This window comes from Aquarana catesbeiana, linkage group LG05, assembly GCF_042186555.1.
Source record: "Aquarana catesbeiana isolate 2022-GZ linkage group LG05, ASM4218655v1, whole genome shotgun sequence".
Taxonomy (NCBI): Eukaryota; Metazoa; Chordata; class Amphibia; order Anura; family Ranidae; genus Aquarana; species Aquarana catesbeiana.
In genome coordinates, this window is record NC_133328.1 from 235,611,320 (window position 1) to 235,636,344 (window position 25,025).

General features: G+C 40.4%; 1 protein-coding gene across 1 annotated transcript in view; it reads right to left on the minus strand.

Moving 5' to 3' along the window:
• Window positions 1-25,025, minus strand: part of LOC141145987 (uncharacterized) — a 374,157-nt gene that overhangs the window by 142,211 nt on the left and 206,921 nt on the right. Inside the window, exons 8-10 of the mRNA XM_073632772.1 lie at window positions 24,684-24,817; window positions 21,735-21,940; window positions 2,318-2,445 (exon numbers count right to left, since the gene is read on the minus strand). Of these exons, the coding sequence (XP_073488873.1) occupies window positions 2,318-2,445; window positions 21,735-21,940; window positions 24,684-24,817 (468 nt within the window). The remainder of the gene's footprint in view (window positions 1-2,317; window positions 2,446-21,734; window positions 21,941-24,683; window positions 24,818-25,025) is intronic.

Here is a 25,025-nt window from a genome sequence, read left to right on the forward strand (position 1 = left end):
TATATCACTGCCATTTGACCAGATCAGGGCTACCCTGATCAGCGTGATTTTATGTCTTCGTATCCCAGCCTATAGTATCTTACTTGTTTTTCATTTGTCCCTTTTTGTGATCCCTTAAACTTGGGTGACTGGCCGAGACCTCTACCAACTTTATTACCATCACTATAATTCCATCTAGACATTTAGTGTGACACAGACTAGCAGCGTTCTATTACTTTGAACACCGCTGCTTCATTCCTGAAATTCTACACACACCCTGCTCTCGGCTAGGCTCATCATTTAGAATCATTACGTCACAAGTCAGTCTACTGGGACCCTGCATATATATCACTGCCATTTGACCAGATCAGGGCAACCTTTATCAGCGTGATTTTATGTCTTTGAATCCCACAGTTTATTTTTATTATTATAGGGCCCTATATGTACCTTGTTATCAACCGCGGGCATATCACGCATTATTTCAGGTCACATTGCTCTATATTTCACCTGTATTATTCCGGCTTATTATAGAGAGCTTCATCCACTTCACCGGCATATTATAGAGAGTCTCATCATATTTATATATTTTGTTCACATATAGTTTCATTACATTCACTCTTCACATTTACTTTGCACGTTGTCTGAATATTTTTTCAATATATTTTCTCTTTTTTTAATGAGAAATATATTTTTTACACATTTTTTCCTTTCACTTAATAGTAACCCCTTTTTTTGATACTTATCACCTTTCATATATACACGTTATAGAAGTACATTCATTATTATATACACGTTTATTGATAGGATTCACTATATATATATATATATATATATATATATATATATACACACATATATATTTTTTGCCTACACATGTACATATACACATCTTTTTTCACATTCTTTGTCATCTATTTACATGTCACGGTTTTGAAAACATTTCTCAATCAGTTAACACACCAAATAGCCAGCAGATGCCGAGACCTCATTAAATTGGCTTCCAGCTGAGACTCAATGACCATCTAATTGGTCAATCATGTGATACCCCATTGAGCTATATAAGAGTTTGTCTTTTTAATATTTGTTAGCTATGAGTAAGCACTCAGTCCTGAGTGCGAAACGCGTCAGCTTACCTGTACTTTCTGCATGACAGTCTTGTTGTTTTGATGATCCCATTTTTTCAATAAAGTGAAGTTTTTTGACTACATCCAGTGTGCGGCATCCAAATCTTCTCCTCCATTCAAGCCTGCTTTGCCTAGCATTCAGCCAGCACCTGGAGCTCTTCTGCTCTGAAACTTCTACTTACACCTGGGTCAGTGTCAGCCTGAGCGGTGGAAACACTTTCTTTGCTTGTCTGCATCTAAGGATATAAGAGTCCACGCTATTATGTTTGAATAAATACGTTTTTAGCCCTGACATACTACACTATTGGAGGCTTCTCTTCCTCTTCGTCCCCTTTCTTACACTGAGGTACCTCCGTATACCATTTTGATCTGGCAACACACCGCTGCACGCTAAGAAGGAATACTGTTAAATCCATCATCCAGAGAGATTAACCGACTATCCAGGGAGGTCAGTGGATATCCCAGATGGTGATTGCCTGCTATTTATAGCATTGAGGTAAGAGTTCTGGGAGACCAAATTGTTAAAGGAGCCACAACAGGATTATATATGAATAATCATCTCCACCTATTCTAACAGCCACAGAACTTCACCACTCCCCAATCACTGTAGCAATTACTGGACTTTTTTGTCACTACTTTATTGAAATTTGAAGCTGTGTTTTTGTTTTCTTTTTCTTTTTGATTTTTGTTTTCGGCTTACACAAGGTGATACACATCCAATTGCACATGAGTATATTAAGGATGTTGTTTGAGTACACACGGCAAGATTGAGATTACATCATCTACACATATCATTTGTATATGGTTATTGTAGATAGACGTCTAATACACAATTTATTTATTTTTTTAAATATTTCAAATATTCTTTATCTTTATATCCCAAATGGGATCATTTATTTTGAATTTTATATCACTATTTGTGCGAAATCACTTCATTCACTTATATTGGTTAGTGTTATGTGTTACACTTATAGATTTTGCTGCACTTTTATTTATACCTCATAGTGATTTAGTTCACTGCTTTAAAGTAGCGCGAGAGTCTTTTTCAAAACTATTATGTGGTAGTGCAGTGTTAATTTTGCCATTAAATTTCGATTTAGTTTTAGTCATAGTCTTTTAAATAAAATGCCATTTTAGTTTTAATAATATATCTGTTATCTGAACTGTTTTAGTTTTATTCATATCAGGCATCAAGTTACTAGCTAAACCATTACCTTTTCGAATATTAAACAACTTTGTGACATGGCTTCCAACAATGTCAGACAGCTGGATGAAAGCCTTTATCCATATCCAGGAATCAATTTTCTCCAAAGCAAGCTGTGTATCACTCAATATGTCAGTTCTATAAACAAAACAAAAAAATAAATAATTCTCAACAAAGAAAAGTAGGTACAACAATATGTTTACTAGGAAATAATTAATCTTAAGGTGTATATTAGGGCAAAATGACAAAAATGCTGTACAATGCATGCTCGGATAAGAGTATTTTTTTAACATTTTTTGGCATAAGGTCCCCCCCCAAATGCATACCAGACCAGAGGGGAATCCCACTGACAGCAGATGAGTCATGGTTGTTAAGGATACCACAGGTGCAAGCTCTTTAACAACCAGCTATTCATTGGTTGTTAGTGATGCCAAAGGGTGCAAGTGTTATAATATCAAAATTGTTCACTACCAGAAACACCACATCACAAGTGGTATTTTAGTAGTACTTTAGTGAATTACAACATTTTTTTTTTTAAACGCTATGAGCTATTTTACTGCTTACCTTACAGTGGTAGGAAAAGTTTTGCGAATTGAGCCATTGCCTTTTAATCTTTTCTCCCTCGACTGAGATACTAATGTTATGCTATATCATTCTCCTCAGGCTAGCAGGTGGACAGCAAAAGTCATGCAAGCCCATAGACTTCTAAGCAGAACGCTCAGAATCCTGGGAGTTGTAGTTTGAGATGGCAGCCATAAAATGGGGTGAATAGATTCTTTACACTACAGTTTCCAGTAGGCACCATGCAGTAGGAGGAGTTGAGAGATGATTTTTATTAAACTGCCCAGGAAAGTCCTTCCTCTTGGCAATGAGGGAGTGAGAGTGAGAGCACCTCTGTCTAGATATACGCCTGCCAGAGGGAGAACATACCAGTGGAGATCTGAGCCTGAGACTAGGAGTGAGGACAGCCGGGGGAAACGCAGTACCACCCACATCGCAGCACCCGCACCACTGCGGCAGCAAGACGCGAGCCACTTGCCCTCTGCTTTCCATTGCTAATCACTACAGGCTTTTGTGGAGAGACTGAGGAGGCCCCCTTTCTACAGCCAAAGGTCACCGTAGCATCCGAGGCACTGGTGAGAGGGCAATTTCTGATACTTTGAGCCTCTGAGAGCAGGACACCAAGTGTACCCAATCCATACCGCACTTATTCCAAACCTAGATTGCACCTATACCAACCCTTTACTGCATTATATTGAACCTTTACTGCATCTGAACCACATCTACTTTTCACCTGTGCCAAGATTATACCATACCTATACTGCATGCAAGTTAACTGGGACTGTTGTTAAGTGCACCAAAGCCCTTAAAGGGCCCTAATCATAGCCAACAGAAGAACATCTCAAAAGAATTCCCCTTCTATAATAATTATTTTGCAAGCACGCTTTGTTCCCCTGCACCTTCTGATATCATCCTCCTTTTCTTTTGGACAGTGCATACCCACTCAGTCTAAGACTAGCATCACCCCCATAAAAGGAATACTGACAGTATAGTTCCAGCACTCAGTAGAATAAACTTTACTACTCTTCATTGCTGCACTTGAGGTGGCCTTGCTACTGTTTATGCTGTTCTGGATGCCCAATGTCATCTTATGCCTAGTCCCCTCGGGAATTACTTTGTTTGCTAAATTGAGTTATTACCATGGTTAATCCATTTTATGCTTGCCTAGTTACCAACCATATTGGGTGACAATATATTAGGTTTGCCTTTACTACCTGGTTTGGTGCTTGTTTTCTTTGATATAGCACTACTATTGAGTACTAAGTATTAGGGATGGGCTGAACACCCCCCGGTTCAGTTTGCACCAGAACATACCGAACAGGCAAAAAATTCAGCACAACACACGAGCACCATTAAAGTCTATGGGAAACAAACACAAATAATCAAAAGTGCTCATTTTAAAGGCTTATATGCAAGTTATTGTCATAAAAAGTGTTTGGGGAAGTTATTGTCATAAAAAGTGTTTCGGGACCCGGGTCCTGCCCCAGGGGACATGTATCAATGCAAAAAAATGTTTTAAAAAATGTAATGCTTAAAGTGAAACAATAAAAATGAAATATTCCTTTAAATATCATGCCTGGGGGGTGTCAATAGTATGTCTGCAAAGTGGCGCATTTTTCCCGTGTTTAGAACAGTATCAGAGCAAAATGACATTTCTAAAATGACATTTCTCTGGAAAAATTGTCATTTAAAACTGATCGCGGCTGTAATGACATGTTGGGTCAATATAGATAAAAATCATTTAAAAAAAGAGCATGGGATCCCCCCCAGTCTATTACCAGGCCCATTGGGTCTGGTATGAATATTAAGGGGAACCCCAAACCAAAATTTTCAAAAAAAAATGCGTGGGGGTCCCCCCTAAAATCCATATCAGGCCCTTCGGGTCTGATATGGAAATTAAGGGGAACCATGCGCACAATTTTAAAAAAATGGCGTAGGGGTTCCCCTCAAAATCCACATCAGACCCTTATTCCAGCCCTCCAACCTGGCAGGCCGCAGGAAAAGAGGGGGGACGAGTGAGAGCCCCCCGAACCATACCAGGCCACATGCCCTCAACATGGGGAGGGTGCTTTGGGGTAGCCCCCCCAAAGCACCTTGTCCCCATGTTGATGGGGTCAAGGGCCTCATCCCCACAATCCTTGCCCGCTGGTTGTGGGGGTATGCAGGTGGGGATCTTATCGGAATCTGGGGGGCGGGGTCATCCAGTTACATAAATGGGTGACCCCGCCACCCTCTGACACCACAGGAAAGCCATAGGGAAGTCTCCGTGGCATCAGAGGGGGCGGGGTCTCCGGGTGGTCGCCCTCAGTTATATAAGAACTGTTAAAAGCACAGAAGCGCCACACAGCTGGAGCCCCCCATTGAGGCGGATCGTCCAGAGGATGAAGCGTGGAAGAAGAAGCCAGAGGAAGAAGGAGAAGACCGGAGGAAGAATCAGAGGAGGTTGGAGGAAGAAGCGGGGGAAGAAGATGGAGGAAGAAGGAGAAAACCGAAGGAAGACCAGAAGAAGATGGAGGAAGAAGCGAGCAATAGAAGAAGACATTATTAATAAAGGAATAGTCAAAAACCAGCTATTGTCTTTTTTACCATTTTGACACTTTTTTTGTGAAATGGTAGGGGTACTTGTATCCCATTACCAATTCACACAGGGGGGGTGGGATCTGGGGAGGGCTTCCAGATTCCAATAAGCCCCCCCCACAACCACTGGGCAAGGATTGTGGGGATGAGACCCTTGTCCCCATCAACATGGGGACAAGGTGCTTTGGGGGGCTACCCCAAAGCACCCTCCCCATGTTGAGGGCATGTGGCTTGGTATGCTCTCTTGCCCCCCCTCTTTTCCTGCGGCCTGCCTGGTTGCGTGCTCAGATAAGTGTCTGCTATGGATTTTGAGGGGGACCTCTACGCCATTTTATTTTTTAAAGTTGGCGCAGGGTTCCCCTTAATTTCCATATCAGACCCGAAAGGCCTGGTATGGATTTTATGGGGACCCCCATGCAATTTCTTTTTAAATTTTGGTTCGGGGTTCTCCTTAATATTCATACCAGACCCAAAGGGCCTGGTTATGGACTGTGGGGGGATCCCATGCTCTTTTTTCAATGATTTTTATCTATATTGCTGAGACCCGACAATTCATTACAGCCGTGATCAGTTTTAAGTGACAATTTTTCCTTTAGAAATGTCATTTTGCTGTGGTACTGTTCTAAACACAGGAAAAATGTTCCACTTTACAGGCATACTATAGACACCCCCCAAGCATGATATATAAAGGAATATTTCATTTTTATTGTTTCACATTAAGCATTCAAAATATCACTGCTCCTAAAAAACGTCCGTTTAAAAAAAAAAAAAAATTCATTGATACATGTCCCTTGGGGCAGGACCCAGGTCCCTAAACACTTTTTATGACAATAACTTGCATATAAGCCTTTAAAATGAAAACTTTTGATTTTTCATGTTAATGTCCCATAGACTGTAACTGTGTTAGGGCGGCTTTCGAATTTGCCCCGAACACCGCATATTGTTCGGTGTTCGCAGTACATCCAAACAACCAAAGTTCGTCCCGAACTTATGCTCGGGCAGAACCGATCCCTACTAAGTCTTACATTCAGTAAATCATTGTGATATTGTATGTTTGTACACTCAACCTGGTGTGTCAGAGGGGCTGGGATTCTTGAGAAGGCTGAAGCAGAGAACCAACCCTATCCAGTGGTTCCTACGGGGGTAGGGCTTCATTATTTTTACATCAAAATGGAAGGAATATTGTACACAAACATGGTACACACTGCATAGGCTTAATTGTAAAAATGTCAGAAGCCTCACTTATCTAATGCAGCTTTTGATGACAAACATTAAAATAAAGAAAATAATTTTGCCGGGAAGCATGTCCCATGTCCTTCTAACCACTGGCACCTTAAACCTACTCCTCATGCTCCCCCTCTGCCTGCTCGTGTCTCACAGGAATGGAGTGATTTCTGAAAGGATCTGGCTGACTTGAGACACCATGAAGTCTTTCACTACTGCTATGCATTTAGTGCCTAGTCTTTTACACCATTGTGTACTCTAGAAGGAAAACCAGAGGGCTCATGCCACTGATTCCTGTCTGGGGATGACTCACCATTCTGGGTGCCTCTTCGAATGTTGACGGGGTGCATCTGTCGAACACCGCACCCCACACTCTGCAGAGGGGCCTGAGCTCTCGGACTGCCGCTGTACTTTTTGTAGGATTTGGCCACATTTGCACATACTGCTACAAGATTACCATTTACCATGAACACGGTCCAGTTCCCCTACTGGTATGGCCCACTGGGACCTGGCATCCACGGGTCAACTAGCACCGGGTGGTCCATAGAGAGACATTTGGTTGTTTGTTATATGTATTCAGTGGCCCTCCTCATTGTAGTAGACCAGATGAAATTTGTGATGCTGGTAATGCCCTGATGAAGCAAATATGCGAAACATGTTGGCTGACTACAACTGATTTCATAGAAAAAGTTTCTGTACGGTTGTAGTATGTCGCTTGACTGGAACTTTTTTACTGTACATTTTATATGTCTTCAATAAAATTTATATTTTTATATTAACTGTTGTGATACTGCTCACCTTCAAACAGACACATCATCTCTAAAATCCCACTATTCCTTCAGAGTGAGTTTTATCTCCCTCTTTACATTTTCCTAGTGTGGGATAATATTGAATGTAGGTATAAAGATAACTGTGCCAACTCTAAAAATATCTGTATCATGTGCATTCATCTACTTTTTAAAAAAAATACATAATAAAGCTGAGAATGTTGCGCAATGATGGCTATTTGTTTTCCATGAGATTTGGGGATTATTTAAGCATGGATGGAATACTGTGATAATTGCTGAGAGACTTGTGGTATATCCTATGGAAGGAAAACAAATCCAGGCATAATATTGAGGTGTTGTATCATTGCTTTCCGGTGAGTGTAAACCTTGGAAGGTGGTGGTGAATCACAAATTGGTGGTGTATACAAGCACGAAGTTTTGAGAACAAAGCTATATTACCTATGAAAAGGAGCAGCACTGGGACTTTTTTCTTTCATATTTTTGATACATTTTTTAAATATGTTATGTCACAGTTGGTAGTGTGTATTGATACAGATATTTTTAGGGTTGGCGCAGTTATCTTTTATACCTACCGTACACAAATCTTGTATCAGGAGCTACTGATATAGTGAAAAAACATCCCTAAAGCCGGTTTCTTCTCCTGTACTCACACAAATACTCATGGACAGCAAGTGCAGCTGCTGCAAAATTTCCAACCCAGATAGCAAGGATAACTTGCCACAAATCTGTGGCAGTGTTTAATTGTAATGCCCCGTACACACGGTCCGACATTGATCGGACATTCCGACAACAAAATCCTAGGATTTTTTCCGACGGATGTTGGCTCAAACTTGTCTTGCATACACACGGTCACACAAAGTTGTTGGAAAACCCGATCGTTCTAAACGCAGTGACGTAAAACACGTACGTCGGGACTATAAACGGGGCAGTGGCCAATAGCTTTCATCTCTTTATTTATTCTGAGCATGCGTGGCAACAAAATTTTATATCCTGCTCTCAAACTTTGTGTGTCGGAAAATCCGATGGAAAATGTGTGATGGAGCCTACACATGGTCGGAATTTCCAACAAGGTCCTATCACACATTTTCCATCGGAAAATCCGACCGTGTGTATGGGGCATAAGTCTGTTACCTTGTTGCACATTTTCACTGGCAACTTGTACACTTACAGAGCACTTGAAGCACAAGTTCTAGTTGACGCTTTTATAATCTGTAGCAAATTTGTATGACAAGTTTTTAGCAAGAGCAAAGTTGCAGCAGTGAGGCTACAAGAGCTCTGCAAGTCTAAAGCATGAAAATTCAGCCACAGTGACCCCTGTGGTGGGCTGACTATTGCACAACATAACTGAACCAGAACTTGCAGCAGACTTGCAGAATGTTTGAAAAGAATTGATCTGGAGTCATGTAATGTAAACTTGCTGCAATTGTGCAAAAAACTTGTGAAGCCTGGCAAAATCTAGCAATAGCTTAGCAAGTCATTTTCAAACCTGCAGCACAATTGCTTGCTATCTGGGAAAGTCAATTCCAGTGTGTGGACATATTGCAAAAAAGGAAGATTGCAACTAGTTTGTGTTGCTGTTAACAATTGCCAACCGCACTATAGCTGAATGACGGCTGCAGCACAGCCGGCTAGTTCTGGGATGCCATCATATGATGGCGTGCCATGATCATGCCCACTGCAAGACACGGGCAGTGCACTCTGATCGCAGTGTCCGGAGGACACTGCTGATCACAATTTGAGGTAAAGAGCCAATCAGAGCTGATCATGGATGTCAACAGAAGCCGGTTATCAGCACTCCTTTCCTCATGCTAACAGCATGAGGAGAGGAGAAGAGAGCCGATAACTGCCTTCTCTAAAAGGGACATCTACACTGATAATCAGGGCACGGATTTTCAGTGTCCTGATTATCAGTACAATCCCAACAGTGCCCACCAGTGCTGCCAATCTGTGCCCACAAGTGCTGCCAATCAGTGCCTCCTCATCAGTGTCACCTATCAGTGCCACCTATCAGTGCCCCGTATCAGTGCCACCTACCAGTGCCCATCAGTGTCACCTATCAGTGCCCATCGGTGATGCCTATCAGTGCAGCCTTATCAGTGCCCACCAGTGCGGCCTCATTAGTGCCTATCAGTGCAGCCTACTAGTGCACAACAATGCCCATCAGTGCAGCCTCATCAGTGAAAGAGAAAAATTACCTGTTTGCAAAACTACGAAAAAGTTTTGTTTTTTTTTTCAAAATGTTCAGTCTATTCATTTATTGAGCAAAAAATAAAAAAAAAACCCAGTAGTGATTAAATTCCACCAAAAGAAAGCTTTATTTATGAGGAAAAAAAATTATAAAAATTTTGTCTGGGTACAGTGTTGCATGATCGCATAATTGTCATTCAAACTGGAAGAGGGTAAAAGTGCCCAGTAGGTAAGTGGTTAAATATTGGCCAGGTGAACACCTGCTGGGTATGACAGCCTGAAGTGGCCAAACCCAACCTAACTAAATAGAAACCACTACTCCACCAACTTGAGGATATATGCCAGGCAAGGGCCATGTATGAATTTTCCCTGCCAAAGGGCAGACAACAGATTTGAAGCCGTTGCCAAACACAATCTTTCCTGGAACCTGATGCTGTGGAGTCCGCCACCTCTGGACCTGCTCCTGAAAAAACTGATAGAATTTCTTTCCAGTGTGTCTCCTGTCACTGAGACATACCAGCTGCAAAACAGTGTGGTAGTGTTTTACTGAGCCATTGTCAGGGCCAGCACCAGCATGAGGAAGCTTAGGCAGCCACCTTAGGGTGCCAGGATGGGGGAGGGAGGTAAAATTCACTCTTGCCTGTTAGGACAAAAATCCTTGCACTGGCCCTGGGTTCACTGGGCAGAAGCGGAGAGTGACACAAGAGAGTCACAGAGCTCAGTGGGATCAGCTGAGTACACCATCTAAACAGCATTTCACTGACCTTCACACCCAGATTGGGAACAGGAAGCCTGCCAGGAAAGTGGACTACAATGGCAAGCATGGCACCATGGGTGTCAGATGAGAGCACTGCATGTCTGTACTGGCTGCTGAAGCATGGGTGTCATTGGGGACACTGCATGTCAGAGAGGGGTCACTACTAGGGATGGGTGAACGGTTTGGCCCGAGCATAAGTTCGGGCCGAACATTGGTTGTTCGGATGTTCTGCGAACACCGAACAATATGCGGTGCTAGGGGAAAATTTGAAAGCCGCCAGAACACCGTTAAAGTCTATGGGACACTAACATGAAAAATCAAAAGTACTCATTTTAAAGGCTTATATGAAAGTTATTGTCGTAAAAAGTGTTTGGGGACCTGGGTCCTGCATCAAAAATTTTTTTTTTTAAAACTGCGTTTTTTCGGGAGCAGTAATTTTTCTAATGCTTAAAGTGAAAAAAAATGAAATATTCCTTTAAATATCGTGCCTGGGGGTGTCTATAGTATGCCTGTAAAGTGACGCATTTTTCCCATGTTTAGAACAGTACCACAGTAAAATGACATTTCTAAAGGAAATGTCTGGTATGGATTTTAAGGGGAACCCTGCGCCAAAATTAAAAAAAAAAAAAAAATAACGTAGGGGTCCCCCCCAAAATCCATACCAGACCCTTATCTGAGCACGCAACCTAGCAAGCTGCAGGAAAAGGGGGGACGAGAGAGCGCCCCCGCTCCTGAACTGTACCAGGCCACATGCCCTCAACATGGGGAGGGTGCTTTGGGGTAGCCCTCTAAAGCACCTTGTCCCCATGTTGATGGGGACAAGGGCCTCATCCCCACAACCCTTGCCCGGTGGTTGTGGGAGTCTACAGGTGGGGGGCTTATCGGAATCTGGAAGCCCCCTTTAACAAGGGGACCCCCAGATCCCGGACTCCCCCACTGTGTGAAATGGTAATGGGGTAAATTGGGCTACCATTTAACAAAAAAAGTGTCAAAATGTTAAAAAAAACAAGACACAGCCTGAGACATGGGAGGCTCCCGCCGTGTGACGCTTCATCGCCTTATATAACTGAGGGCAGGGCCACCCGGTGACTTCACCTTAGCGTGCCAGGATGGGAGGTAGTAAAATGTACCTTCACCCGTGTGAACAAAAATCTTTGCACTGGTCCTGACCATTGTGTAAGCTCTAAGTCTCTTGGGGGGGACTAGTGCTTCTGGTGAATCACTGGTTGAGGCCATTGAGGAGAAAGGTGTAAAGGTGTAAAGGTAACTGAGCTGCCACCATCACTAAGTTTAACACAGAGAAGCACCACCAGTTACAGCAGCATGCCCTGTCTTGCGTCCTTCCCAGCCATCAGCAATTTTTTCCAGTGCATCCTAAAAGAGATGCAATGCCCCTGACCATGCTTGCTGGATTAAGTATTTGTGGTTATGTAAACCCTGCGGCTGCATAGTCCAGTGAGACGTTAGCTTCCACATGTTTGTGAAGTGTATGGTCTACCATCTGGGTGGAAAAATGGCAGCTGGGTGCCTGCCAATATGGTGTGTCGCACAAATGCAGCAAAAAAAAGGTTGCACAAGAGAGCAGACTCCAGGAATGAGAGCAGCTGTAAAGCCAGCAGTTTTGCCAACCTGGCATTTTGGTAATTGGGTGAATATTTATTCTTATGCACCAGCAGCTGGGGAAGAGACACCTGACTGGCCGAAGAATGCTGCTGAAGTTAGCATTGTGGGGTTAGGAGACTTATGCTGAGGCCTACACTTGGCTCTACTCTGCATTGCCATGAGGTAGGCCTCTTAAACCACTTGTCAGACTATTCTAATTACTTGGGATCAATTCACATCTTAGCGTTATGAATCATGGGCGGAATGGCATCGATTCTGCCCGCAATTTGAAATAGCACCAAATTACGTGACGCTCGTGCGATCCCCGTCACTTCCAATGGCACCCTGATCGTGGTGTGATTTTGCTGCGATTCGTCATGTGACATTCGCGGTAAAATCACGCAAACAGAATCACGGGTCGCCTAACGCCCCCCAAAAAATTCCACAATTCGGAAAGCCAAGATGTGAACGGAGCCTGAAAGTCACAGATATTGCAGCAGATGCATATAGATCTTGTGGAGTAGAAGGAGAGGTGAAAGAGAGTAGCAGGGGGCAGGAGGCGGAGCCTAGCGGAGCAGACATGCATTGTTAGAGCTCCACACCGCTGAGGAGAGAGGAGAAGGACAAAGCGGAGCCTGCAGACTCAAAAGGTATCCATTTGAACCTTTTTGCCCCTGGGAACAAACTGTGAAAGTTTGGGCAGGAAATATGGTACTGGGAGGAAACCGTGGCAGAAATAAAAATCACCTCACAAAGAGCTCACAGGCACTCACTGCAGCTGAAGCAGCTCCAGTCACCTCACAAGATACAGCATCAGGGCGCTCTCACAGACAGAAAATGTCACAGCAAGACTCTCCATTTGAGTCAGATACAGAACAAATCCTCTCACAAACTTCTCCACAAGCCTCCTCAGTATCCCCAGTAATATTATTACAATTTGAAAAGATGCTTCATAAGGCTTTAAAACAAACCTCAGACCAAATAACAAAAAGCCTAACCAAAGAAATAAGAGAGCTGGGAAACCGCACCGCAGCCTTAGAAATAAATATGGATGAAATTGAAATTACAACCCAAGAAAATATAACAGAATTGGAACAATTAAAAAAAGAGAATTTAATACTTCAAACTAAGCTCGAAGATTACGAAAATAGAGCCAGACGTTCAAACTTGCGCATAAGGGGAATACCTGAAACTGTGACAGACCTGCAATCTACTATTACTGCTCTATTACAAGAACTAAAGCCAGATATCCCTATTGAACGTTTAGAACTGGACAGAGTACACAGAGCCCTCACAGCCAAAAAGAAAGATGGACCCCCACGTGATATAATCACAAAATTTCATTATTACAGAACGAAAGAACAAATACTAATTGCTGCAAGAGAAAAAAAGGAACTTAATTTTCATGGACACAATTATCACATTTTTGCTGACCTATCCCAACTTACTATTACTAAAAGACGATCCATGAAACCCCAACTAATGGAACTGCAACGCCACAACATTATGTATCAATGGGGCTTCCCCTTTTCAGTCAGATTTAACTACCAAGGTACAATTTACAGAAGCAGATCAGCAGATGAACTACAACAAACCCTTTTAAAATTAAATCTGACAGAACCCACAAGCAGCAACACTCCCACACGCAGAAAAATGGCATCTTCACCTTCAGGCAGCACTCAGAAAATTTCAGAACAAAATGGGAATCATCATTCTCACAAAAGAGGCCGTTATGCCACATCATCCATGGACCAAGAAGATTCAATGGACTGACATCCTAATTCCTGATATCTCTTCATTTATTATACTAAGAGATGGTTCTCTATAAAAAACCTGTATTTATAACTGAATGTAACTGCATTCTGATAGTCACACACTGTGTGGGATCATGTTACATTCCAGTTATATTTCTTATTACTTCTGATTCATATAGCCTTTGAATATATAAGTGAAATAAGGAAATTCTTGTTCAGTTATATATTATCAGGTAATAATAATAGATTTATTACTTTTTAGGACAAATATGTTCAATAATCCAGAAGTAATGGAAGCTTTTTCTTTCTTTTCTTAAAACAAATATATTATTACCTAACTAGTTCCTAGAATTATGTTTTTGTTTATTCTAATCTGAAGCAATACAACCTCAATTTTATGAGTTAACATATCTAAACAGTTACATATGAATAAAATATGTAATTATTTACTCTAAAAGGGTTAAAATCCCAAAATAATTCAAACTATCTTCATCAATACCAAAGTTATTAACAGTACCTTTGTAACTGAATTATTTAGCCTAGGGCAAGACTAACCATATACAACCACCCTGGAATAAATAATTTCAACAAAAACTATATTCTGCACTCCAATTAATGAAACATCATTTTGATGTCTTTTGACATAGCACTTCTCTCCTGTAAGCGGAAGATCCGTATACCCCCATTAGCCCTCCTCATTCTCCCAACCATATTATGTGGGAGTGTGACGAAGGCACTTATTCCCCTGAGAGAGATATTTATTCTCTTTCACGGGTAAATTGTGATTACTTGCAAAAAATAATTTATACAATGTATCATCTAATCTCATATGTTTTTTGTTTACTCTTTACTCCAGAATTCACTGGTTTCTTTTCTATCTATTCATCTCTTCAGTCCACACAGGTTGATCTGCGCAGTCAGCTCTGCATAACAAAAAGTAAGTCAAAACTATTTGATCTATTGCCATGGCACCACTGAATATACTTTCCCTGAATGTTCAGGGAATAAATGTCCCTCAAAAAAGGACCAAAGCCTTCCGTACTTTCCATAACAAGAAGGCTCACATAGTATGCCTCCAAGAAACACACTTCACCAAAGATTCTACTCCAAAATATATTTCTCCTTTTTATCAACAAATTTACACGGCTTCTGCCTGTACCAAGCAAAGGGGAACTCTAATTGCATTTCACCGATCCACACCATTCACCTTATCATCAGAAATTAAAGACCCAGAAGGTAGATACCTGATACTCATGGGTTATATAATGGATACAGCAATCACGGTGATTTCCTACTACGCTCCTAACAAACAACCTACACCATTCCTCTCACATATATTACAAGTGATTAATACACACAAAATAGGAACAGTGATAATGTGTGGGGATTCGAACCAGGTCCTCCTCCCATTTCTAGATAAATCACCTTTTACACCATCCAAAATAACCTCTAGATTACCTTTTTCTCAACTTCTTTCCAAATACAATCTGGTAGATTCATGGAGAGAAAGTAACCCAATGAAAAAGAAATTCACTTATTTCTCGCACCCTCATCAAACCTTCACCAGAATAGATCATATTTTTCTAACAATAGGAATGATACCAGAAATTATTGCATCAGATATAATTCCGATTCCGTGGTCTGACCATAATGCAGTATACACTACTATAGCCTCAGCCATACCAAAAGCGCATGACCCAACGTGGTACTTACCGGACATAATGCTCAAACACCCACTACATCAGATGGCCATTGAACAAGCTTTAAAGGAATACATATCAATTAATAATACAACAGACATCTCCCCAATAACACTGTGGGAAGCTCATAAGCCTGTCTTGCGTGGTACAATACAAAGACAAATGGCACTATTTAAACGGGAACGCAAAAATCTAGCAAAAAAACTAGAACTCAATTTTAATGCAGCCTACATATCATTTCAAGATAATCCATCTCAGAGTACAAAATCTCATCTGGAAAAATCTAGATTGGAATACGATCTATTTCTCACTGAGTCAGTTGATAAATCCCTCAAACGCTCCAAACACAATTTCTACATGAATACAAACAAACCAGGTACATATTTGGCTCGGGCATTAAATTCAACTAACAAATCTTTCAAACCAATACGTTTGAAATTATCAAAAAATGTTTACACTTGTAATCCAGTTAAAATAGTCCATAAATTTCACTCACATCTCACAACTTTATACAAGACAAACAATGAATTTAATCCTACAGAGGCTGAATCCTGCTTCTCAAAAATAACCTTACCTGAGTTATCTCAGAATCAAAAAAGCAGTTTGGATGAGCCTATAACTATAGATGAAGTTGCTAACGCCATAAAAGACCTAAAACTTAACAAAAGACCAGGCCCAGACGGCTACTCGGCTTTATACTATGAAACATTCTCAGAAATACTCTCTCCCATTCTCACTAAAACTTTTAACAAACTTCTAGATGGACATTCTTTTCGGCAAGAAACACTAATGGCAATTATTTGTATGATCCCAAAACCCCTTTCTGATGATACTTCCTGTGTGAATTATCGGCCTATCTCTCTGTTAAACCTCGATATTAAATTATTAGCAAAAATAATAGCAAAACGCCTCAATAGCATTATAGGAAAATTAATACATAGAGATCAAGTAGGCTTCATGCCAAATAGACAGGCAGGCGATAATATACGCAGGGCAGTGTTATTGGCACATATTGCTAAAAAACGGAAAATCCCTTTATGTTTTCTATCTCTCGATATTAAGAGGGCATTTGACACAGTATCCTGGCAATATATGCAATATTCATTACAAAAATGGGGTTTTGGACCCCACTTTTTAACATGGATCAAAGCATTATATAATAAACCCAAAGCCTATATAAAATATGCTGGATACAAATCTGAAGCCTTTAATATCGAAAGAGGTACCCGACAGGGTTGCCCATTATCTCCCTTATTATTTGCCCTTATACTCGAACCCATGGCCCAATACATCAGAACAAACCAAACTATAACTGGCATTGAAGTAGGAGGTATTACACACAAATTATGTATATTTGCAGACGATATATTACTTTTTCTATCATCACCACAGGTCTCTGGTCCTAACTTAATACCAGCTCTTGATGGATTTGCAGCCCTATCCGGCCTTATGATTAATCCTAAGAAATGCCTAGTGCTTAATATTTCACTCACAAACATGGAATTGATCCCGGCTAGGGCTGCACTCCCATTCACATGGGCAGAAAAATCAATCCCATATCTTGGAATTCATTTAACAGCATCTCATTCTGACTTATTCTCAACCAATTATCCTCCTGTATTAAGACAGATCACAAATCTAATAAAACAATGGTCGCAACTTCCTTTATCCTGGATGGGGAAGATTAATGCAATCAAAATGACTATTCTACCCAAATTGCTTTTTCTATTCAGAGTCCTCCCTATTCCAATTCCTTCCTATTTTTTGAGAATAGTACAAAAAAGAGCAACTTCGTTTATATGGGGCTCTTCTAAACCACGTATACCTATACACACACTACATCTTCCCAAAAATAAAGGAGGCCTGGGATACCCTAATTTTACTAACTACTACAGAGCAGCACATTTGGCCAGTCTGTCCAAATACCATGCAAAACAGGAAATCCCATTATGGGTATTTATAGAGGCTTCAGAAAATGACCCTCTATTAATATCAAATTTATTATGGCTTGATCCTAAAGACCGCTTTAAAATTCATAATCCCATAACTAAACACTTCTTATCTCTCTGGGATAAACTAAAAACCAAATATCAGTTACAATCTCCACACAATCCTCTCCTTTCCTTTATCAGAAATCCGGCCTTTTATCCGGCATGGATCTACCCAAATTCTTTTAAAGCTTGGACAACATCAGGCATTCAGACACTAAATGACTTCATAGCATCTAAATCATTCCTTTCATTCCCATCGCTTAGAGAAAAATATGATCTACCAAACTCTGAGATATTTAGATATCTCCAAATCAAAAATTTCTATACACCATTCCTAAAGGGGGATACACCATTATCCCAATTATCCATTTTTGAATCAATCTGTACAAAAGATCCATTTGCTAAAGGTACAATTTCATCACTTTATAATCAATTATATGGAGTAGCAAATCTTAATAGACCCTCTTATGTTCAGAGGTGGGAGGAGGACCTGGGACGAACTTTAGAAGACACGGACTGGTCTAACATATGGCTCACATCTAAGTCATCTTCACCCAACATCTTAGCACTGGAGACAAATTATAAAGTCCTAACTCGCTGGTACCTTGTACCCGCTAGAGTGGGAAAATATTCACCTAATACCTCAGCTCTTTGTTTTCGAGGATGCCCAGAAATAGGCACATATTTACACATATGGTGGACGTGCCCAGTAATCCAAACCTTCTGGAAGGAAGTCTTCGTGATTGCATCTAAAATATTTAAAAAAATAATACAACCAGATCCATATTTAACTTTACTTAATCTAAAACCGGAATGGTTAACACTCTCTCAATTCAAACTAATGATCCAACTAATAACGGCTGCAAAACAAACAGTGGCCAAGGCATGGAAATCTCCTACATTGGTACTAGCAGAAACAATTCACGGAATGAATAATACAATGTCCCATGCTAAGATGGTAGCCATCGATCAAAATCAAATACCTGTTGCCATGGTAACAGATTAAATGACTTACAGAGACACCCATTCTAAGGCTTCAAAGAGAACTAAAAAGAATAATAAACTGTCGAGCGGGACAACCTTGTGGACCATACCTCTACCTTTCAACCCTTTTTCTTCTTTCTCTTTCCTTTTCTCCACCTTACGATTAAAGCTCATTATCAGAATTTATTTGACCTATATACACTCTACTTGTAAACAATATGTATAGTAGGTATAAATCATTTAAATACCTACAAAAGTAACTAAGGAAATTATATATATCTTTAATTTAGGTTTACGTGAACCCAATGTTTAATATTTGAAATTTCATGATATTTACCTATATAAACCCTACTGTAAAACAATGAGCTTACTTTATAGATCCTTGTAAACTTACTTTATGTATCTTTATAACATTGTATACTCAATAAACTTCTTTTGACAAGGAAAGAGAGTAGCAAGGAAAAGGAGAAGTGTGGACTATCCACTACTGACTAATATCATTCATGTGCGGCTCCCACCAAGCTTTTTGGTGAACAATCGTGTGTCTTCTCATGCATGTAGTACCAACACGGCCAGTAGATTTACTGCACTTTATACACTAAAGGCAGAGACTTCAAATTAGACCTAGGGATAGCAATAACCTGCACCCATAGAGCAAGAGATATAAGGTGGCTGCTCCCTCCCCTTCTCTGCATACTACCTGCCTCGCTGTCTGATTTTGTGCCTCTCCCTCACTTTATGCCTCTATAATCTCTGGCACTTAGGTATGGTATGCCACCTCATCATTCCTTTCAGGATCTTCAAAATGTCTATTCACATACTTATATAGCGCCATCAATTTACACAGTGCTTTACATATATATTGTACATTCACATTAGTCCCTGCCCTCAAGGAGCTTACAATCTAAGGTCCCTAATTCACATTTATACATATACTAGGGCCAATTTAGACAGGAGCCAATTAACCTACCAGCATGTCTTTAGCGTGTGGGAGGAAACTAGAGCACTTGGAGGAAACCCACACAAGCACAGGGAGATCATACAAACTCCAGGCAGGTAGCGCCGTGGTTGGGATGCGAACCGATAACTCTAGTGCTGCCAGGCGGAAGTGCTAACCACTTAGCCACTGTGCTGCCCATATTATAAATTATTATTACAACAAATAGAATTTTATAGCAGGCTATTAACAAAGCAAAAAAGGTTTTAGGAATTATGTTATACTATGCAAACAGGGTCCAAAAGCAAGTAGTATATGTGCCTTCCTAATAAAAGGAATTTTGAACTGTGTATATTGCATAGCATGGAGGACACAGGCTGGAGATTCATAGACCATGAGTAATAGGCTGCTACTTTCAGGCAATTGGACAATAGCAAAGCTTCTGTACGTGCCCCCTTGGGCATACCCCTATAACTTTACCTCACTCCATGAGACCTCAGTTTTTAGCAAGCAATGCAGAGTAACATAGAAGCAGAGCATAGAATGGCCTGTGTCCTGTACTGTACTTTAAGATATGGAATTTACAGGTAAAAAAAAAGTCCTTTTTTTTAATCATACAGTACAGGACAGTGTCTAGATATTCATAGACCCTGGGATGTCCCCAAGCAATGAGTCAGAGGAGTGGGCAGCAACAAGGCAAACAGAATACCAACAGGCCCAACATACCAGACAAGGATCAAGGACCCAACCCAGAGTGCCACTGAAAGAACATTGGGGCCAAAAGCTGATTCCGCAAAGGCCTTCACATTCACCTGGTAGAACTTAGAGAAGGTATGAACTGAAGATCAGGTGGTGGCCTTACAAAGCTGAGCAACAGACACAGACACTTGATGTTTCGAATGCCCAGGATACCCCACCAATCTGGTGGAGTGATCTTGTAAGGGTACTTTATTTACTTTATCCTTTAGAGCAGGGGTCTCAAACTGGCGGCCCTCCAGCTGTTGCAAAACTATAAGAGCTACATGAGCGGCGATCAGGGACGAGACTTTGACTGGGCCATTCTAACAATGTAAAACCATTACATTGTAGCTCTGTTTGTATGTTTAGGGTCATTGTTCTTCTGAAAGGTGAACCTCCACCCCAGTCTCAAGTCTTTTGCAGACTCTTGCTTTTAAGATTGCCCTGTGTTTGGCTCCATCCATCTTCCCATTAACTCTGACAAGCTTCCCTGTCCTTGCTGAAGAAAAGCATCCACACAACATGATGCTGCCACCACCATGTTTCACGGTGGGGATGGTGTGTTCAGGGTGATGTGCAGTGTTAGTTTTTCACCACACACATAGCGTTTTGCTTTAAGGCCAAAAAGTTCAATTTTGTTCTCAGCTGAGCAGAGCACCTTCTTCCACATGTTTGCTGTGTCCCCCACATGGCTTTTTGCAAACTGCAAACGGGACTTTTTATGGCTTTCTTTTAATAGCTTTGTTCTTGCCACTCTTCCATAAAGGCCAGATTTGTGGAGTGCACAACCAATTGCTATCCTGTGGACATATTCTCCCACCTGAGCTGTGGATCTCTGCAGCTCCTCCAGAATTCCCATGGGCCTTTTGGCTGCTTCCCTGAATAAGGCTCTCCTTGCCCGGCCTATCCTGTAGGTGGACTGCGTTTTAGTGTGTGTTGTGTGCATAGCTCTATAATTTCTTTTGACTCATTTTCTTTCTTTGACTGGAATACTGTAAGTTAGAAACTTCTGTGAATAAATAAAACATTCTAAGATAATAGAATTCTTTGTGATCCGTCAGGATTTGTTTACAAATTACAAATTACCTTCTAATGCTGCATACCTGTGACATGGTCATGGTCCATATGGTTATGTGAATTCAAGAAAGAGAAGGATGTTTAGGCTTTATAACACTATCAAATCTTTTTTGATGTGAAAGTAATTGCTTAATCAACCACAACTTATTAGCCAACCTGTCACCCACATTTTTCATCTCTTTTATCAGTGTAGCAGATGAATCAATGGCTAGATATTGACTAGTATCCTTTTTTTAATTAAAACATTTCTACAGTCATCAATAAGGATTATGGCAAGGGCATATTGCCAGAGGATTTCACATTAATCCGCTCACTTGTTTCACGTTCCAGAAAAGTGCGAGCTTTAGCAAACAGTGGAAATATTTTTTTTTATCACACAGCAGGGTACAAAAACAGACCACAGGCTATTTATATTATTGGTCAGAAATAAAGATAGGTAGACATGAATTAATTAGGTGCAATGACTATTTAAAAAAAAAAAATTTAGTCCTTTGAAGCAAAAATAGTTCTGCATAAAAGTAATTTTAAAAGACTGGTAGATTGTACTTACTCTTCTTCTAACTGCTTTTCATCAAAGGTTGCAAAAAGGTCTTCCAAATATCTTGTGAGTTGTCTTAATATATTAGTCAAAACAAACTGTACATTCTGTGGATTACTTTTTACTAATAAAGTAGCATTCAAAAAAGAAATATATGTTTCAGTAGCAGACTTAATAAACTTTTGAAGGTGGCCGCTTGTATTCACATTAGGAAAAATCTAAGAAACATAACACAAAACCCACATATTAAAAGTTGTTTGTTCATTATTGCAGTAAATGTATAGTTACTTCTTTAAAAAAAAATATATATATACAGTATACATGTCCCTTGACTAACCAAGAGAACTATTCAATTTACCCACTCTTTCTACCATTCAAATCATGACATTAAAAAGAGGTCAAATATTTTACAAGCACTGGAATCACTGCTTACTGCTGAATTGGGGGATACAGGACCAGTCATACAATTTTTTAATAAACCAATTATTGTATTAATCAGACAAGATATCGGTGATACCTTAGTACACAGTTACAATGTTTAGATAAATGCACAGAGTTACAATGTTTATATATGCATCACACCATGTCAATTGCTTAACACACATAACATCTCCAACACATAGCAAAGGGTTTAATTAAAGGAAAACAACAACTAAATGTTTGGTGAGGTGTGAAGTAAAGTGGCATTACTAAGAAAAATAACTTTTAACACCAGTAAGTGAATAAACATCCCCCGGTAGAAGTAGTAGTTGTGCTAGACATTTTTATTATGTAGTATGGGACTGGAAGCTGTGCAGAACCACTGGAGACATTGTCATAGACAATGGTTCATAGACAGTAAAGGTGTGCTCTAGAGTGTTATCTGTGAGTCCAGTTGCATCTATCAGTGAGTCAATCACATAACTTACCTCTAATGAAGTGTACTCTATATCCTGGTGGCTCCTGATTATCTTACAAATCCTCCCTTCAGTAAAGATGGATCTTTATCACAGAAGTAATCTTCAGGATTGTCAAGGTTAAGGGCAGTGGCTTTGACAGTGAAGGATTGTGCTGCTCATCCTCACTTTCCTCCCCTACCATCCATTCACAAAAAGTCTTGTAATATTTTCCTAAAATGCAAGGCATTCTGCGAATGAAGCAGAGAGGATAAATATCAGGCTCTCCCTTGTATCATTCTAGGAAAAAATAAGAAGGATTTGTGACAGGAAGAGAGGCAAGGAAGGGGAAGGCAAGTTTTGGGTTTCATAACTGTCACGGCCGCTGTATCCTATGTCCAGGAGCCAGCAGGACATAGGATAATCTTCCTCTAATGAAGGGTATGTGACTGGTTCTGTATCCCAAAAACATTTTTACTACACATCAAATACAGTAGCCTGTCTTTTAATAACTCTGCAAACATGTTAACTTGTAAGCTAAAAAGCCTGATAAGTTAAGTCCACAGTCAAAAATCTTGATAGATATTGTATCTTTTTCCCCACTTTATCCAAAATTTGTTAAAAAAAAAAAAAAGTAGATTTCAAAACTGAACTCTAGGCAGATGTAAAACACAATAATTAAAGCAGCTCTGTATTCATTAACACATCATTAAATGCATATTTTTAAATGTAAGCAGTATATGTACCTGAATTTGACTTATTAACAGCTTCATGCTCATGCTCAAAAAAGGGGGAAGTAGTGCAAGGAAACAATCAGATGTGCTACAGTGCTCACATGCTAACAGGGAAGATGCTAGTAAATGGAGGGAGCAGGGGCACAGAGAAATTAGCTTATCAGTGTGCTGCTTCTCCTTTCACTGTCCAGTAACAGGCTATTGGAGGAACAAGACCTGTATGGTTTATTTAAAGTGTTACTAAATACACGATCAGTCTGTATATGTAGTAAAACATGTTTATTTTACTCACTGTTGTACCTAAGGGGTTAATCCTCTGCATTGTGTAAAAAGGCTGTTGAGCCTGGCTTCTCTGATCCTCCTCTTCTTCCACTGACGCCTAATAATTTCCTGATAACACAGAGTCTATGAAGTCAGGATGCACATGCTCAGTTTGGTGTGTATTGCTAGAGACTGAGGATTTTTTTTTATTGGGAGGATACATGTGATCAGCACAGGACCAATCAGTACTGTCCAGACAGAGGGTCCGGGGTCCTGCAGTCTCATAGCACAGTCAGAAAACTCCTACAAGCTTTAATTCGTTCTTGGCTGGACACTGATAGAAGTCAAAAGACTACTCCATGTCCTGTGACTATGGGAGACCAGATATTGTGAAGGTAGGGTCCTTAGTTTAGTAACTCTTTAAAGAGGGAGTCCACCTAAAAAAAAATGATTAAAAGCCAGCAGCTACAAATACTGCAGCTGCTGACTTTTAATAAATGGACACTTACCAGTCCTGGAGTCCAGTGATGTCGGCAGCCGAAGCCGATCAATCACTCGGCTCTCGGCTGCTGCCGCCGCCATTCTCTGTTAAGGAATCAGGAAGTGAAGCGTTGCGGCTTCACTTCCCGGTTCCCTACTGTGCATGAGCTAGTCGCGCTGCACGTCCTAAGTGGTCCCCGCTATCTCCTGGGACCTGTGTGTTTCCCAGGAGACAGCGCGGGGGGTGCGGGAGGGAGCATGACTCCCGCGGGAGTCTATTTCAGGAAGTGGATGCAAATACCTGAAGTAGACAGGTATCTGCACCCCCCTCCCCCCTGAAAGGTGCCAATTGTGGCACTGGAGGGGGTGAGAAATCAGATGAGCGGAAGTTCCACTTTTGGGTGGAACTCCGCTTTAACTGCAGCAGAAAAAAATAATCCCTTCTGTCCTGCCAGACAGGACTATGCTGTGCTGGAGCTGTGTAAATCTCAGAACTGGATGGTCAAAAATAAAACATTTAGCAAAATAAACAGCTATAATGTATGCATTTTATCTGTGTATTAAGCCGTTCGTGTGGCCTTCAGTTTTTATTAACATTGTAAGGAACTTACCTTATATAACAAAGATGTAAAATTAATTTGTTTTTCATGTAATTCTATATCTAAATAAAATATGGATCCCACTTTGTGTGAAAACGATAATAGATCTCCTAGTGCATTCCAATGATATAACATGTCTCTTATATCTAGAAGCAAAATAAATAATTTGAATAGTTTAAAAGTGTCTATATTTTTATAGAGCCATATTTTCATGTCTATTCAATTCAGCAGTCTGATAACAACTACATAGAATTTATATGCACTAAAATTGTGAAAACCAATAACTTCATAAAGGTCATAAGTAGAGCACTTCACTTAATGTGTGATAACAAACCTTGTAATAGGCTTTATTTT